General features: G+C 40.1%; 1 protein-coding gene across 4 annotated transcripts in view; it reads right to left on the bottom strand.

The window, feature by feature from the left end:
• The window catches only part of NUA (nuclear pore anchor), an 87,339-nt gene that overhangs the window by 31,640 nt on the left and 37,456 nt on the right, over nt 1–18,243 (bottom strand). For all 4 annotated transcript variants that reach the window (XM_010262511.3, XM_010262513.3, XM_010262512.3 and 1 more), the window contains exon 18: nt 5,380–5,458. In XM_010262511.3, coding sequence (XP_010260813.1) covers nt 5,380–5,458 — 79 coding nt within the window. The remainder of the gene's footprint in view (nt 1–5,379; nt 5,459–18,243) is intronic.

The raw sequence follows: 18,243 nt of genomic DNA, 5'->3' as shown, positions 1-18,243 counted from the left end.
CAATAAAGAATAAACAACCTATGGGCCATTCGGCCCATCTTCTCTATAGTCCCCCTCAAGCTGAGCATAGATGTCAATCATGCCAAGCTTGCTAGTATCATGCTGAAGTTTTGCCTTGGGAATGCCTTTGGTGAGAAAATCTGCCAACTGTCCTTCAGATGTGATGAAAGGAAGACACACTTCACCCGAAGAGACCCTTTCCCTAATGAAGTGTCAATCAACTTCAATATGCTTGGTTCTATCATGTTGCACTGGGTTGTGAGCAATGTTGATGGCAGCCTGATTATCACAGTACAACATCATTGGCTTGTCATATTCAACTCCAAGTTCTTCCATCAATGATTTTAGCCATAATAATTTAGAAACTCCATGTGCCAAGGCCCTGTATTCTGCTTCAGCAGAAGACCGAGCAACAAACGATTGTTTCTTGCTTCTCCAAGAAACAACGTTACCAGCCACCAAGCTGCACTACCCAGAAGTAGATCTTTTGTCATCAAGGTTTCCAGCCCAGTCAGCATCGGTGTAGGCTTCAAGTTTCATATGACCATGCTTGGCAAACAAAATACCCTTTCCTGGGGAGCCCTTCAAATAACATAGGATTCTCTCTATTGCTGCCATATGAGTGTCTCGGGGAGCATGCATGAATTGGTTAATGCAACTGACTGCATATGCAATATCTGGCCGAGTCATGCATAGGTACAAAAGTTTCCCAAGAAGTCTGAAATATTCCTTTGTCTTCTAACAATGTCCCTTCTGAGGCTGAGAGTTTATGACTCATATCAATAGGAGTAGCAACTAGTCTAGCACCCATCTTTCCAGTTTCAGAGAGCAAGTCAAGAACATACTTCCTTTAGGAGATAAAAATCCCATCCTTGGATCGAACCACTTCCATGCCAAGAAAGTATCTCATTTCCCCCAAATCTTTAATCTCAAACTCTGTATGGAGAAAAGATTTTAGATCATGAATTCCTGAAACATCATTACCAGTCACTACAATATCATCTACATACACAATGAGGTATACTGCCAGAGGTCCACTCTTCACAAAACAAGTATGATCGGACTGTGTCTGCACATAACCAAAGTTAACAAGTGTTGTTCTAAATCTCTCAAACCATGCTCTAAGGGATTGTTTTAGTCCATAAAGAGATTTCTTCAGCCTGCATACCTTCCCTTTCATATCACTTCCATACATCCCTAGAGGAAGAGACATATAAACCTCCTCATGTAATTCACCATTCAGAAATACATTCTTCACATCCAATTGATAAAGGGCCCAGTCAAAGTGAGCAGCTAAAGATAAAAGAACCCTCACAGATGTCATCTTGGCAACAGGTGCAAAGGTCTCTAAATAATCAATCCCATATGTTTGTGTATAGCCTTTTGCAACCAGCCTGGCCTTGTACCTTTCAATGGTGCCATCAGCACGGTATTTGATAGTAAAGACCCACTTGCAACCGACTGGATCCTTCCCTTTAGGCAAATCCACCACTTCCCATGTGTCATTCTTGTGTAGGGCATTGATTTCAGATCTCATAGCATCCCTCCATTCTGGAATCTTAAGAGCTTCTGACACAAACCTGGGAATAGGATGAGAAGCAACAGAAGAGAGATAGGCAAAGTATGAAGGTAAAAGCAAACTGTAAGAAAGGTGCTTGGAAATGCAGTGTGCAGTGCACTTCCGTTTTCCTTTCCTAACAGCAATGGGAATATCAAGGTCAGGGAAGAATGACTCTAAAGGTGCTCAAACAATACCTGTTGTCTCTTCTGTGACTAGAAGTGTAAGAGGCTCATGTGTTGTAGGAGAAACAACCTGCACATTTCTGGATCTTTGCCTTTGATACACCTTGGGATTGAGGATAGGATGAGGAGGTAGAGTATTGGGACAAGGAGAATGGAACGACTGATCCACCCTTGATACATTTGAAGGAGAAGCAGACACATCAAGAGACTCAACAGGGACAGGAAGAGGAAGAGCAAACACCTGTGACAAATCCTCCCCCTGTGGACAATGTCCTTCTGGAGAGGAACCATAAAAGGGGGAAAGCTCATCAAAGGTCACATCCATAGAGACATACCGATTGGCAGACTTTGGATCAAAACAACAATAACCCTTTTGTGTGGGGGAATAACCAAGGAAGATACACTTTTGAGCTTTGGGTTCAAATTTATGCCTTTGGACACTTGGAACAGGAAAAAGGACCTTGTCCGGATGAAGAAGATTGAAAGGAGACTTAAACCCCAAAACCCTGGATGGCATATGATTTATAAGGTAGGTAGCAGTAAGAACAGCATCACCCCAAAACCTAGTAGGAACATGTGAGGCAAATAAGATACTTCTTGCAACTTCAACAATATGCCTATTTTTCCTCTCAGCAACCCCATTCTGTTCTGGGGTCCTGGCACGAGCTTTGATGAATAACCCCCATGTCAGAGAGATAGCAGGATAGGTTTTTCTCAAAATATTCTTTTGCATTGTCAGATCTAAAGATTTTAATCCTGGTATCAAACTGGGTTAGAACAAATTCATGGAATTGTCTAACAAGTCTTGGAACTTCATCATGGGATTTCATAAGGAATATCCAAGTGAACCGAGAAAAGTCATCAATAAACAGGATAAAATATTTGTAGCCACCCATGGAGGGTAAGTGGTAAGGCCCCCACACATCAAAATCCACAATATTAAAAGGAAAAGGTCTTTTATTGCTCAAACTCTGAAGAGACAGATCCGAGAGCAACATTCCCAAGATGATCAGTGCATTGTCCTGGAGTATCAAGCAGGTATATCCCGTTCGCCTCATGGCCACTCCCAATCACCTTCTGAGACTCCAGATCCTGAAAAACACAGTAGGAAGGAAAAAAGGTTACACAATAGTTTAGTGACTTGGTTAAACTACTCACAGACAACAGATTTGTATTTAGTTTAGGTACATGGAGGGCAGAAGGTAGGAACAAGGAATCCGTAGCCTTGATGGTTCCCTTACCAGAGATAGGGGCAAGTGAACCATCAGCTAAAGTGATTTTATCACGTCCAGGAAGCAAGTCATATGAAACAAACAAGGTAGACAGATTGGTCATATGGTCAGAAGCTCCTGAGTCAATAATCCAAGAGATCTTGAGATTACCTGAAGTGGTAGCATGATTGGCAGAAGCCCTTATACCTGAATGAGCAAATGCTGAAGCAGCAGAATTTCTTGAAGGGTTGGAAGGAGAGGTCACATCACTCAACTGACTGATCATCTTCCCAAACTTTTCATATTCTGCTCTCATGGCTGCCAACTGTGCAGAAGCAGACATCTCTTCACTATCTGGCCCGGCAGCTACATTTGCACTTCCTGATCTTTTACTATCATGTTTTTTCTGAAACCGAATGGGAACAAGATTAGGATGTAATTTTCAGCACTTGTCTTTGGTGTGCTTCGGCTTCTTGTAGTACTCACATATAACTTCTTTCTTTCCTATGCCACCAGAAGTTCCAGCATTCCCTTTAGGTTTAATCCCCATATTGGCAAAGTAATCATTAATATCAGCCCCTTGAACCTGGACAGCCCTTTTGCTCTCTTCACTACTCACCAATGCATAAGCTTGTGACAAAGAAACACACTCCTTGGAAAGAATATTTTGTTTTGTGATATCATATTCTGGGTTTAGTCCAGTTAAGAACTCAAATACCATGATCCTTTCAACCAATTTTCTGTAGGTCTCTGCATCATTGGTGGTGTCCCAAGTTATAGCTTCTATTAGGTCAATCTCTTGCCATAGGGACTTCAGGGTTGAGAAATATACAGCAAGAGGTTTCTCCCCTTGCCTTAAATTCTTTACATCACTTCCCAATTTATATGCCCGGGCCACATTGAGTTTTTGGGAATAGGTTTCTGCAACACTGTCCCAAATTTCTTTTGCTGTTGGCTGATTTGTGGCTGCATTGAGTTCACAAGCCACCCAATGACAGTGTAATTTTCTTGCATCCACTTCTCATAGGATGGATCATCTTCTGGGGGAGCCTTCTTACTCCCAGAAATGAACCCCCACTTTTCCTCTACTACATACATGAATCTTTACTGATTGTGACCATGCCAGATAATTAGTTCCATCTAGTTTAACTGTGGTCATAGTAAATAAGGAATCACTTGGAGTCCCCTGAACCAGTCCATATTCAGCACCACTTTTGTTTTCAAACTCTGAGGAGTACATCATGTAAACACTCCAAATATGATTTCAGATGACTTCTACAAGTATACTGAATGAGGACAAGCAAGAACAGAGTTCAGCCGACCACAAGAAGGCAACACACTGAGTTCAGCCGACCACAAGAAGGCAATACACTGAGTTCAGCCTTCAAGAAGTAAACAGAAACTTCTAGGCACTCAGCCAAAGTACCTTTTCAAATCTGGACTTCAAGGTAAATACCACTAGGTATTGCTGAAATAGCCCTTTTTACAAACACAGTGTGGGCAATAGAGACAACCCCACTGTCCAAAAGAAAAAAGGCCTCAAGAACAGTTCGTACAGCCCCCAAAAACAGCCAAATATAAGTAACAATCCATAGCCTTGTTACAAGGATGTTTCGGCAGTTGTGACAGTCCAAGGAGTGAAAAAACAGCCCAGAAATTTCTGGGTTAAACCAGATTCAATGGCAGCCGAAAGTAGTACAGAACAACTAGAGTTTTCGGACACTTCAATAGTCCAAACACAGCCGAGAGTAATACAGAACAACCAGAGATTTTCGGACACTTCAACAGTCCAAACACAGTCGAAAGTAATACAGAACAACCAGAAAACTGAGCACAACTTACAGTTCGAGCTTCAAAACAAAACCGAGCTGTTCCCCTTCCTTTTTTATTCTTTTTCTTTGATTCTTCCTGGCCACCGAACCACTTCTCCAAGAGATTCTAGTCTTGGGCACTTCCAATGACCTCCAAGAATCAGGCAATACGAGCCTAAGCTTCCAGCCCTAGAATATTGAAGTTTGGGTACGCTCTGATACCATGAAGAAAACTGAAGAGAGGAGAGCTTGAGAGTTCGACAATGTGGGTCTAAGAATGAGAGTTTCGAACCTGCTCTCTCTCAGCACCCTAACACTATTTTATTAAGATATATTTGAATAATTACAAGGAGCCCTTAGTTGGGCAAGAATTTACAAAGAACTTAATATAGACAGGATGGGCCCAAAATAAGGCCCATTACAGAAAAACATAAATAACAAGAAAGAATAAACAACCTATGAGCCATTCGGCCCATCTTCTCTACAATGGTCAACAAAACAACTGGTCATATTCACTAATAATGCATGCATGAATAACAAACAATGACGATTACATAACACAACAATAGAAAAAAAAATGACTTGTTCATAACTCAAGCTAAGAATAGCAAAACCTGGTACTGTATCAGCACAATGAGGGTAAGATGCCCGACTTTTAAGCTCCTCTTCATGTAATCTCTTGTACATTGAAACCTATAAAAATGAAATAGAGGAAAATATGAAACAGAAACATAAGTCCAGCAATGATATCCTTTGATCCAGTTCAAGTCTCACTTAGATTTTTTTTTTTAAGATGTAAGGTAAAATTGTATTAATCATAAAAAAAAAGTATACAAGTGTATCAATTCACAATACAAAAGTTTCTATGCATATGAACACCCTTAAGCACCCACAAAAAATCAACAGCCAAAAAAGATTTAGACAAAAGGTCCTCTTTGAAAATCATGTTGGTACTCAACCATCCTCTAAGTTCTTCTCTGGCTTCTTAATATTCCCTATGAGAAAAACCAATCTTCCCTTACTGCATACATAGACACATATAGATTGAGACCACTCTAACAAATGTGTCCCATCTAGCCTTATTGTGGTGACAGTATTGAAAAAATGATCTACAAACCCAGTGTTTTAAAAGCGCAAGGCGCAGGGGTCAATTTTGCGCCTAAGGCGCAAGGCGCAAGGTGAGGCGCACGCCTTTTTGATGCAAGGCGTAAAATACAAAAAAAATGCTAAAAATAAAAAACAAATGTCAGAAAATTCAAAAGTATGCCAAAAAATTCAAAAAAATCTTAAACATAATATTAATAAGATGGTAGTTGAGGAAGAGAGGAAGTGGAGACAAAGAGCTAAATCCATTTGGCTTAAAGAGGGGGATAAAAATACAAAGTTCTTTCACAAAATGGCAAAGGCTCGTGCTAGGTTCTCTTCAATCAGCAAGCTGGTGTGGGAGGACAGGTGTGGTGAGTCTAGCTCTGAAGTTAAATCTGTAGCTACTTCTTTCTATAAGAACCTTTATAAAGAGAAGTGGGTTTAGAGACCTTTTCCCTCCGAGCTCCAATTTAATAAGTTAAATGAAGAGCAGAAAATCTGGTTAGAGAGACCATTCTCAGAAGAGGAAATTAAGGGTGCAGTAAAGAAGCTAGAAAATGATAAATCACCGGATCCTGATGGGTTCTCTAATCTATTCTATTTAAAATGTTGGGATATTGTGAGGAGTGATCTGATGCAGGTGTTTCAGGCATTTCACACTAATGCCTCCTTTCAGAGAAGTCTGAATGCAACTTTCATCACTCTTATTCCAAAAATTGAGGGGGCTATCAATATAAAGGACTTCAGGCCCATTAGTCTCTTGCACAGTTTCTACAAAATCTTGGCTAAGATTTTGGCTGAAAGAATGAAGTGTGTGTTAGGCAGTGTTATCTCTTGTAACCAAAGTGCTTTTGTCCCAAGTAGACAGATGGTTGACTTTGTTCTCATTGCCAATGAACTGTTGGAGTCTAGAAGAAGAGAGGGGACCCCAGGTGTTCTGTGTAAAGTGGATATTGAAAAAGCTTATGATCATCTTAATTGGCACTGCTTGGATCTGGTTTTGGAGAAAAATGAATTTTGGGCAGCTTTGGAGAAACTGGATCATAGTTTGTGTTAAGACTCCTAAGTTCTCCATCTTAGTTAACGGGCAAACGACGGGGTTTTTTGGAAGTTCAAGAGGTTTGAGGCAAAGTGACCCTCTCTCTCCCCTACTCTTCATTTGCGTCATGGAAATTTTGTCTCTCTTTAGCAAGAAGGCTGCTGAGAATGGGCTTTGCAATTGCTCTGGGAAAAGAAAAAGTCAATATTCTTCAATTTGTTGGTGACACCTTATGCTTTGTTAATGCTTCTCCTAATCAACTGGAGGTGGTGCTTGGAATTTTGAGTTAGTTTGAGGTGGTGTCTGGCCTCAAGGTTAATTTGAGTAAATCTCATATTATCCCTGTAGGTCTTGTTGCAAATCTAGAAGTTTGTGTAGAAGTTATGGCTTGTCGGACTGCCCATCTTCCGGTCAAGTACTTGGGGCTCCCTCTTGGACCTAAATATACTTCCTCTCAGATTTGGAATCCAGTGGTTGAAAGAATGGAGAAGAAATTGGCTTCCTAGAAAGCTAAATACCTTTCTTTTGGGGGGAGAGTGATTTTGATTAAGAGTACTCTTTCTAATTTACCTACTTACTACCTCTCCCTATTTCCTATTTCTTCCAAAGTGGCTAACAGATTGAAGCAACTACAGAAAAACTTTCTCTGGAGAGGTTGGGAGGAGGAGAAGAAGGTTCACGTTGTAAACTGGGATCAAGTGTGTCTTCCCAAGGAAGTTGGAGGGTTGGGAATAAGAAAATTGAAGTAATTCAATTCCTCCCTCCTGTGTAAATGGCTTTGGAGATTTACAAATGAAAGAAATGCTTGGTGGAGAAAGCTGACTGTGGACAAATATGGAGTGGACTGGGGTGATTGGAGATCCAATTCTCCTATTTCAAGAGGGATAAGCTCCATTTGGACAGGTATAATGAAGAACGCTAATTTATTTGAGGAAGGAATCGGTTACAACTTGGGAAATGGGGAAAGAATCAAATTTTGGAAGGACTCTTGGTGTTCTGAAGTGTGTCTGAAAGATGTCTTTCCTCTCGCTGAGAATTTCAATGTGGATGGTAACTCTTTCAGTTGGAACCTAACTTGTAGGAGGCGCCTCTTTGACTGGGAAATTGAGTATGCAATTCTGTTGGGCCTGCTCCAGAACCAGAGGATTGACCCAAACATGGAGGATGCTTGGAGATGGAAATGGGAAGCTGATGGCATGTTTTCTGTTAAGTCTATGTTCAGTAAGTTGATAAGTTCAGGTCAGCAAAACTTTCCGGCTAGGCAGATTTGGAGCCCAATCAGTCCTATAGTGAAGTTTTTTCTCTGGACAATGGCTTTAAATAAATGTCTATCCAAAGTTAATCTAGTGAAACGTGGCATTCAGATTTCGGACATGTCATGTGGATTATGTGGTAGGGTAGTAGAAACTACTGAACATCTGGCCTTACATTGCCCAGTCTCGAATTATATCTGGAGGCATTTTCTTCAAGCTTTGGAAATCAGCTGGGTAATGCCAAATTCTGTGAAGGATCTGCTGTTGTGTTGGCAGATTGAGGGTCTCAGCAAGAAAGGTATCTTGGTTTGGAAGACTACCCCGGCTGCTGTTCTTTGGACTATCTGGATTGAAAGAAATAACAGAATTTTTCAGGGCAAAGCTAAATCTTCAGAGGAAATGGTGCAGAAAGTTGTGGGTAAACTTCTGTCCTGGGTGTCGGCAACGGAGGTGTTTAAAATTCAGAATTTGAGTCTGTTGTTTAGATCTCAGAACTGGTTGTACCTGTAATTTGTGGTGGCTCTAGGCAGCCTCTAATGGCCTAGGCTCCTTTGTACTGGTTCTTGTTTTAATAAATTACCTTACCTTTTCAAAATATATATATATATATATATAAACTTAAATTTTACAATAAATGTTTTAAAAAACCTATTATCTAAAATTAAAATACATAAACATAAGATGTAAAGCATATCCAAATGAGAATTTAAAAATAAAATCAAACATATAAAACATTTTCAAGCATGTAAAACCTCTAATCTCCTTTTTCACTCAATTGCATTACTTCAAGTAGCTAATGTAATGTAAAACATTACATTCCTGATTCTACAAGCCGCCTTTCTGCCACGCCCATCGAGGCAATCCCAAACAAGTCCACGTTAGGTCTTAAATTCTTAGTTCTCAGGCAAAAAATGGTGATTTTATAGTTTTAACGGCTTTTTAACAAGATATTTTATTACAATGAATGAATGAAGCATCAAATTTTCAAAAGGCACTATGTTCAAAAAAAGCAAAAAGGCGTCAAATTTTCAAAAGGCGCACACCTGGGCTGAGGCGCAAGGCGCATCAGGAGCACGCCTTTTGAAAGGGCTGCGCCTAGGACCTAGGCGAGGCGCATACCCTAAAATGCGCCTCGCCTGTGCGCCTAGGTACGCCTGAGACGCACCTTTTAAATCACTGTACAAACCCACTTGGACATCCTTCAGATTCCAAATGTAACTTTGAATCTGATCCAGATGGATCCATCAATCCAAAAACTCACTGGAAATAATATTGTAATAAAAAAAGAGGTAAAATAACCTCAAATCAACTGACCTTCAATCAGTTTGCATTCACCAACCAAATTTTCACTAACCCTGGACCCCAGGAGAAACTGTAGAAGATGCAGCCACTCGGCCCACTCCTACCAGTAATCACAGATCAGTCTGCCTCTAAGATCAATCTCAATAGAGGCCTAAGAAAGTCCTAGAGACCCCCAAATTCCAATCTCAGTCCTCCCCTAGAAGGTGCAAACATAAACTGGTCTCTTTCTCTCAGGTTGGATAAATCTACGGCACAGCACTCCAGGTCTTCTTCCGGGCAATGAAACAGCACTATTTACTCTCCTAGAATTTCTTCCAACCAGACAATAGCATAAGAAACGGATCCTAGGAGTATGGAATCAAAAAACAAAAAAAAAGGGAAAAAGAAATCCGCTCTGATACCAAGTAATTGTCCCTGAGAGCAGTAATCGTGTGGATTTAATCAGAAAAGAAAGGTAAAAAGAAGAAGAAAGATAGCTCAGAGTAGTAGAAGAGAGGCAGGAAAGAAACAAAGAGAGAAAGTTTTGGTTCGTAAGCCTTCTAATTGAAATATTCGACCATGACAGCAGTAATTGATCAGCCCTTCTCATTGATATATTCGACTATATAACAAATAAAAGTGTCATTACAAATATACCTCCTAAGTGGTCGCTGTAAATAAGACATAAAATAAGTAGGCAGGTGGTAGGCCCATTACACTAAGGCCCAACAATAAAAGAATAGAAACAAGGATATTAAGGCCCAAGCAATTCAGCATGTCCTCAATGCAAAAGACAAAAGCCCTTCTACCGGATGGATTCCCAATCAAGTTTTACCAAGAGTATTGGGGAATAATTAAGAGTGAGATTCAAGAATCAAAATTTGCAAATCTTGATGCAAGATGGATTAGAAGCATTTGGAAACAAAAAAATAATATTAAATGGACAATGTTTCCATCATGGGGATAACAGAACGCATTTCATTCAAATTCAGAAAGGCACTTCTGACAAAGAAAGAGCCAGAAGGGATGGTACAGCATAGCTTAAAGATGACCACACATCAGACAATGGCAGCTGTAGAGGAGAGAATCATGACGGCAGGTCGCTGAAGGAGGAAGCTAAGGAGTTTTTGTTTCAACAATGGAGATCTAGAGGAGTGCTGAATCTGAATATCAGGGAAGCTAAGAAGGCTACTGTGATATTGGAAGGTATTGGAGAGATTGAATAGTTCAAGGACTTCGTACCTGGAGCAAGTCTCAAAGAGAAGCAAAAAAACTGGAAAGAGTTTGGCATTGAAGAAGGAAAGAGGTATGTCTTAGAATGCATTAAAGGATCGTATATAATTTTACTGGAACATTTTGGTAAGGGTAAGAAGCAGCTTGTCTATTTCCCTGAAGGAAGACAGGGTCATGGTTGGAGGGAAGTTACTAGAATGCTCAATGAGTTCTTGCAATGCCCACAGTATTTTCAAAGCACAAGGCACAAGGGGCAATTTGCACCTAAGGCGCAAGGCGAGGTGCACGCCTTTTTGAACCAAGGCGCAAAAAATACAAAAAAAATAAAAAACAAATGCCAAAAAAATAAAAAAGTCAGAAAAATAAAAAAAAAAGCCAAAAAATAAAAAGAAATGCAAAAAAATAAAAAATATTAAAAATAATATTAATAAAAATTATAAAATTAATGTTTTAAAAAAAACTATTATCTAAAATTATAATACATAAACATAACATGTAAAGTGTATTCAAATGAAAAAATAAAAATAAAATTAAACAAATAAAACATTTTCAAGCATGTAAAACCCACAATCTGTTTTTTTCCTCAATTGCATTACTTCAAGTAGCTAATATGATGTAAAACATATTGCATTCCTGATTTACGAGCCGCCATTGTACCAAGCCCCTCGAGGCAAGCCCAAACAGGTCTTAAATTCTTAATTCCCATACAAAAAATAATGATTTTGTAATTTTAATTGTCTTTTAAGAAAATATTTTATTAGGATGAATGAATGAACAACACTAACAAAAAAGCGTAAAAGTTTAAGAAGGTGCACACCTGGGCTGAGGCACAAGCCGCAACAGGCATGCGCCTGTTGAAAGTGCTGCGCCTAGGACATAGGCAAGGCACATACCCCAAAATGCGCCTGAGGCACGCCTTTTAAATCACCGAATGGATGGTTAACGCACAAGCAGAGATCCCAATAGAGATAAAAGAGATTGACGAAAACAGCAGTAAAGCTGAAGATCTAGGACAAGAGATAGTGGTAATGGCGAAAAGCAATGGGCACTGCAGGCGGTTGGCTTCTCCAGGAGGGAAGAATGGGAAAGTAATTTGCAATCCAAGCTAAAAATCCGATCAGTGACTGGAGGAGAGTTGAAGACTTGCTGATACAATGCTTGAAATTGAAAGGCACTTTATTGTAACCCCTTTTGATAGCTGTAAAGCGTTGCTGGATTTGGTTGAAGATAGTTTAGACCTATCTGCAATTACCATTCAATCAGATCTTGGAATATTCACAATATCCGGATGGTGTCCTCTGTCCAACTCCAAAGAGTTTTCTGTTGATGATGTGCTGGTACATTTGCCTTTCCACCTATGGAGGCAAGAAGTGGCTGAAACCATAGCCCGGTTGTGTGGAGGGTGTCTCATTGGTGCTTTCTTGGGGGACCTCCGCTCGGATGCTATACTATTAAGTGGAGTAAGGCCAGAAGATCTTCTGAGGAAAATAGATTTAAGAGTGGAGGGATGCTTCTACTAAATATGGCTGGCTTCCTCCATAGAAGCAGGCTTGTGGAAGGAGGCTCGTAAGGAGGAGGATAACAGGGTGGAAGAAGAAGTCTTGTGTGCCTCAAGAGGAGTGGAGATTTCAAAAGGGACTAAAAATTTCACCAAAAAGGGTAAGAGGCTGGAAGGATTGAAGCAGGCGGAAGGTCAAAAAAGCGGTGAACAAGGCAACAAGTTGGCATGTAGCAGGTCAAATGTGCAGGTGGTCAAAGGCAGCAATTGTTTGGATCAAAAGTTATCAAAATAAGGGGAGACGGAAGGCCAGAACCAAGAAAGGAGGGAGCTGAACCATCTTGAATTGGGTCTGGGCGTGACAAATTAAGTGGTCATGTGCTGGTGCTGGTCATTTCTGGTCACAATGGGCAGCTAAGTCTAGCAAAGCCCATGAGTAGTAATGAACTGAGGCTAACCGGACTTAAAACAGCCCAAATGGTGACAGTAAGTGTTTAAAAAGTCATGTGACTGAAGGCAAGACAAATCTTCAGCAAGAGACACGTGATTCACTTAAAACTCATTCATCTGACAGGGGGCTGCATCGATAGATGGTAAGAACCATCTATCATCTTCCTCTCGGTCGAAAGGTTCAGGCACAGGTTCTGCTCGGCTCGGCTCTCTACAGTGGAATTCGATGCAGAAACTGAAGTCACTGTTGCCTGACAGATGCAACCCAAGATGTATTAAACACAATGATCTCGACTCACTAGAAGATGGCAACTGGTCTGAGGAAGAGGCTAGCAATGACTCAGGTACGGATGACAGTCAGTTTGGGCAGTATCAATCTGCAAGGAAATGTGAACAAGATGGAAGAAGAAAGCTTCAATATAGAAACCCTATTTTTAGAAGAAAAAGAGGTTCGAGTTGGAGAGAGTGTGGGTCGAAGGATTGAAATGCCTGGTTACGATGTTGCGCAAACTACTTCTTCCTTTGAGGAGGTCATTCCAACTTCTCAGTTCTGTCAAGGAGGGGATCAGGACTTTGCAATGGTGATCAGCAAGGATAGCCCAGAAAGGAGGATACAGGGACAGGTTTCTCCACCAAAATAGACTAGCCAAGGGAGGTTACTTATCTATACCCACTTCTCAACAAACTCAAATGTTCTTTTTGTTGCAGATACTCCAGAATCCCAGTCAAGGACAGGTTTCTCCACCAGGGAGGTTCTTTTTGTTGCAGATACAGGGACAGGTTTCTCCACCAGAATCCCACTTCTCAACAAACTCAAATGTCCCAATCAGCCCCTGCGACTCCAGGTATAAGTGTTCTTTTTGTTTTTGGTACTGACCTGTGTGCCAAACCTGTTGCAGATACTCCAGAATCCCATCTCGGAAGGGGAAGTGGTGAATTGGGAGGTAGGGATGGAGGGGGCACTGAAGAGGTAAAAGAAAAGGATGGAGCAAGAGTAGGTAAGGAGCAGGAAGAGGAAGTGGAAAGATTTTGGAGGTTGAATTGTAAAGTGCTGGAGGAGCCTAGGAGGAGGGATTGAGGGAAGGATATGTGGAGAAGAATGAACAGAGGGAAGAATTGCTTAGTAAAAAGGAAGAGGATTTTAAATAGGGAGGTAGTAAACAAAAAACCATAAAAGATCTGAAGTGGAGAGATTAATCTCTGACACTGAGGGTGACTTAGAGTTTAGTGGGAGGGGAGAGAGGAGGAAGAACACTAGGTATTAGGTAAAAACTAGGTTTAAGAAGGATCTAAATCCTGATTGAAGTGTATTTATGAAAATTATAAGTTGTAATGTGAGAGAGTTGGGGAGTGCGAGGAAGAGGAGAGCAATTAAGTATTTATTGAAGAGGGAAAACCTGATATTCTAATGCTGCAAGAGACAAAATTGCCTAAAATAGATGGAAGGTGGGTAAGAAGCTTTTGGAGATCAAGGGTAGTAAGCTGGTCCTTGGCTCCATTATGGGGAACTTCAAGGGGTATTGTCACAGTGTGGAAGGATGAGGTAGTGGAACTGATGGAGCAGCTGATAGGTAGATTCTCGATTTCTATCAAATTCAAGAATGTGAAGGTTGGATTCATTTGGGTACTAATGTATATGGCCCTAACAATTATAGAGAAAGAAATGAATTGTGGGAGGAGTTGTCTACGAATCAAGGTTTACACACAAAGCCTTGTGTGTAAATTAGATATTATTCAATTCTGAGAAGAAAGACTTTTTTCTCAGGTAGCAGGGGTAATAGGCAAGGGGACCCTCTCTCACCTTTCCTTTCACTTTAGCTCGTTGATGTGCAAATGATATCTTAAACCTTTGTTAGGGAGATGATCTTGAGAGGGCGAGAAGTTTAAAGATGTTGATTAGAAGCTTCAAAAGTATCTTTAACTTGAAAATCAATTTTGAAAAGAGTTGCATGGCAGGGGTCAACTTGCAGCTAAGAGAAGTGGAGGCTATCACAGAGTGCTTAGAGTGTTTTTTGAAGTTGGCCATTAACCTATTTGGGGCTTCCTTTAGGAGCAAATCCTTAGGAAAGTAGGTTTTGGTGCCCAGTTGTAGAAAAAATTGAGAAGAGATTGGCCTCATGGAAAAAGAACTACATTTCTTTGGGGGATAGACTCACCTTAATTAGTGCTACACTTGTGAACCAACCAACATACTATCTCTTTGTCTTTAGGATCCCAACTAGGGAAGCTAAGAAGTTGGAAAAATTAATGAGAGACTTTCTTTGGGAACAAGGGTAAAGTAGGAAAGATCACTTAATTAAGTGAGAGGTGGTCTGTAGGAGTAAAAAGGAAGGGGGCTTGGGTTTAGAGAACTTAATTCAGAAAAATACAGCTCTACTAGGGAAGAGGCTGTGGAGGTGGCCCATAGAGAGAGAGAGAGAGATTGTGGCATGAGGTGATTGGAAGCATTCACGGATGCTCAAAGAATGGAAGGGATGTTGGTGTACCAAGCCGAGCAACTATGGCAACCCCTTGGAAGGCAGTGCACAGCATTCTTCCTTTGTTCCTCAGTTATATCAGGTATGATATCTGTGATGGCAACTCTGTTCGAGAGGATACTTGGGTTGGAGATGTCACCATGAAGATCTTCTTCCCCTCCTTATTCTCTGTTTCTCAGTACAAAAAAGAAGGTGTTTCCAAATTTTTCTCCTCGTTGAAACTCCTTGGACTCCAACTTGGGATTTTGGGTCCATAAAGGTTTAAGGGATGAGGAAATCAGGTGTTTAGCTAGTTTGTTGAGCCTTCTTGAGAAAGTTTGTTTGAACTCTTCTAAACCAAACAAAAGAATTTGGACACCTCGGTCAAAAGGGTCATCTTCTGCTTTTTCAAATCCCTTTGCCACTTTAACCATCAGTTGGTCTTCCCTTTTAAGGGAGCTTGGTGCAAGCCTATTCCCCCTAAGGTTATGGTTTTTTGTTTGGACATGTACTTTGGGAAAGTAAGAACTTTGGATAATCTACAAAAGAGAAGACCTTACCTTTGTATTTCTCCTAACTGGTGCATCGTGCATCCTTTGCAGATCTTAGAAGAGTGAGGACCGTTAAAATTAGTAAATTCTCGTTCTTTTACTTCAAAGTTATGGGGTTAGCTCCTTTCTCTGTTTGGGTGCTATTTTATCCTTCTATTTGTTTGGCAACAGAAAAGAGTTAAAATTATGTAGAGGTGTGCAATAGCTTCACAACTTGGGAAAAAAGGAATGCTAGAATTTTCCAAGAGAAGGAAAGAAACCATCATGAGATTAAGGACTGTGTCATGAATAGGGTTATCCATTGGCTGAAATCTTTGGACTTGTTCCACCAATTCTCCTTTAATGAAATTTGGAAGAATTGGGCAGAAGTTGCAAGTTATTACTCTTCCAAGGTTAGAGTAAAAACAAGCTGGACACCACCTCCTGAAAACTTCTTGAAGCTGAATTTTGATGGAAGCAGTCAAGGTAACCCAGGCCCCTCTAGGTTGGGTGGGGTTTTGATGAATGAAATTGAAAATATGGTACTTTTCTGCTCAGGTCCTCTAGGAGTGGGAGATTCTACTAGAGCAAAATTACTAGCTGCCCTGCAAGGTGTACAGTTTGCAGCTCAATTAGGGGTGAAACAGCTAATAGTTGAAGGTGACTCCAAGGTAGTAATAAGCCGGTTGCAGAACCCAGAGTCAGTAGTTTGGTGTTTCAGGAATGAAATTAAGAAGTTTAAGATTCTGACAAGAAACACATGTGTAAGAATACAATGGGTGAGGAGATCAGCAAACTCTATGCCGGATTGTCTAGCCAAGCAAGGGGCAGCATGGGGAGCATCAGAAGGATTTATTTACTTATCAAAAAAAAAATGTTTCATCATGGGGAGCATCAGAAGGATTTATTTACTTATCAAAAAAAAAATGTTTCCATCATGGGGAGCATCAGAAGGATTAATTTTTCTTTTTTCTTTTTTTTTTTTTAAGGAAGGTTAACTTTCATTAACAAAAAAAGGGGAAGGACATACAGGATGTGTAAGAGATACATCTTATACAGGATGTATAAGGATATACAGGATGGGAGGGGAAGGTTTTTGATTTCTGTTTATTTTGAGCATCAGAAGGTTTAATCTTAATGTAAAACTGAAGTGCTATGAAGTGGTAGAGTAATTAGTAGGACTAGTGATTAGGATCAAATGATAACAAGGAAGGGGTTGTGGGAAAAAGTTCGCCATTAGAGAACCATGGGAGAATCCTAGGGATCAAAGGGAGGCTTTCATGTAATTAGATATTCTCATGAAACAAATAATCCAAACCAAAGAATCACCGATCACATGAAGATGTGCAATTGGTACATCAATACATGTGAACTTAAAGAATTTCACATGTTTCAGGCTCGTTTCACCTGGTCCAATATTCAAGCAAATCCTATTTGTTCCAAATTAGACAAGATCCTCTCCTCTATGGACCGTGGAGATCCTGGCAGGAGTTCATGTAAGGACCTACCTAGACCCATCTCAAACCATTGGCCAAAGCTCAGCCTTCTCTCCTTTGTAGATAGAAGCCTCAGCTTTTACGGAGGAAACTAGTTTGGAGGTAAGAAAGCATTGATCAAATGCAACTGTCTTCAATTCATGAAATGCTTAAAAGATCTTCATATCAACTTGCCCCATAGACATGGTTTGTGCTAAAGATTGTCAAAAGCTTTAATGAGGGCCAAGTCTATAAAGTTATTTCTGATTTTTCCTCTGACGATATGTGGAGAAATTTGGAAGCTGTAACTAGAAGTTCTGCTACAAGGATTAAACCTGTTGTGGGCTGGAAACCACCAGATGAAGGATTCATCAAACTGAACTTTGCTGTGTTCTCAGGTCCAGTTGGTGTAGGGAACTCGGTTTTTGCAGAGTTCCAAGCTGTCTTGCAAGGAGTAAAAATTGCTATAGATTTAAATTATAATAGACTGTTAATTGAAGGTGACTCTAAGCTGGTAATAGGGTGGTTGAAGGAACCTGAAACTGTAATTTGGAAATACAAAGAATCATAGTTGTCAAGGCGACGCCTAGGCAACAAGGCGCCCTTTGAGGCTCGCCTCGCCTAATTGCCAAGCAGTTTTCTACTTCCTACTATAAAATATTTTTTTATTCATTACTTTTTAAAATTATAACTATAAAATAGACATTATTAAACTAAAATAATCATTTTGTGTTTATATACTAATTTCTTTTTATTATTTTCTTATTTATTAGGGTTTAATCAACACAAACATTGCTAAATGCTGTATTGAACCCTCAAAGACTTAAAACCTGAACTAATTAGTAAGGAAGAACTTAAAATTTTACCTAAACAGCACATTTTCCTCTTCCTATAAAAAAAGGGAAACCCTCAAAGAATTAAAATGTGCAGCTATTAACTGTCAGTTTTAGTTTTGTGCAAAGAAGCTTGAACACCATCGAGCAATGTGCTGCTATTAATGCTCAGTTTGGAAAGAGTACAAATACAAATATGAACAGTGCAAATACATACAAAATATAAGATTTTGCACTCTACATATTTGCATTTGCACTCCTTCCAAACTGAGCCTAAAGGATGTTATGAGGATGGTAAATTCTTCAGCCAACCCCCATTTAGCTATCACAGGTTTCCCTTTTTT

The sequence above is a fragment of the Nelumbo nucifera genome, chromosome 7, assembly GCF_055504915.1.
Source record: "Nelumbo nucifera cultivar China Antique chromosome 7, China Antique-T2T, whole genome shotgun sequence".
In the NCBI taxonomy this organism is placed as follows: Eukaryota; Viridiplantae; Streptophyta; class Magnoliopsida; order Proteales; family Nelumbonaceae; genus Nelumbo; species Nelumbo nucifera.
Note: the sequence above shows the minus strand (reverse complement) of the source record. Positions and strands in the feature narration are given on the sequence as shown.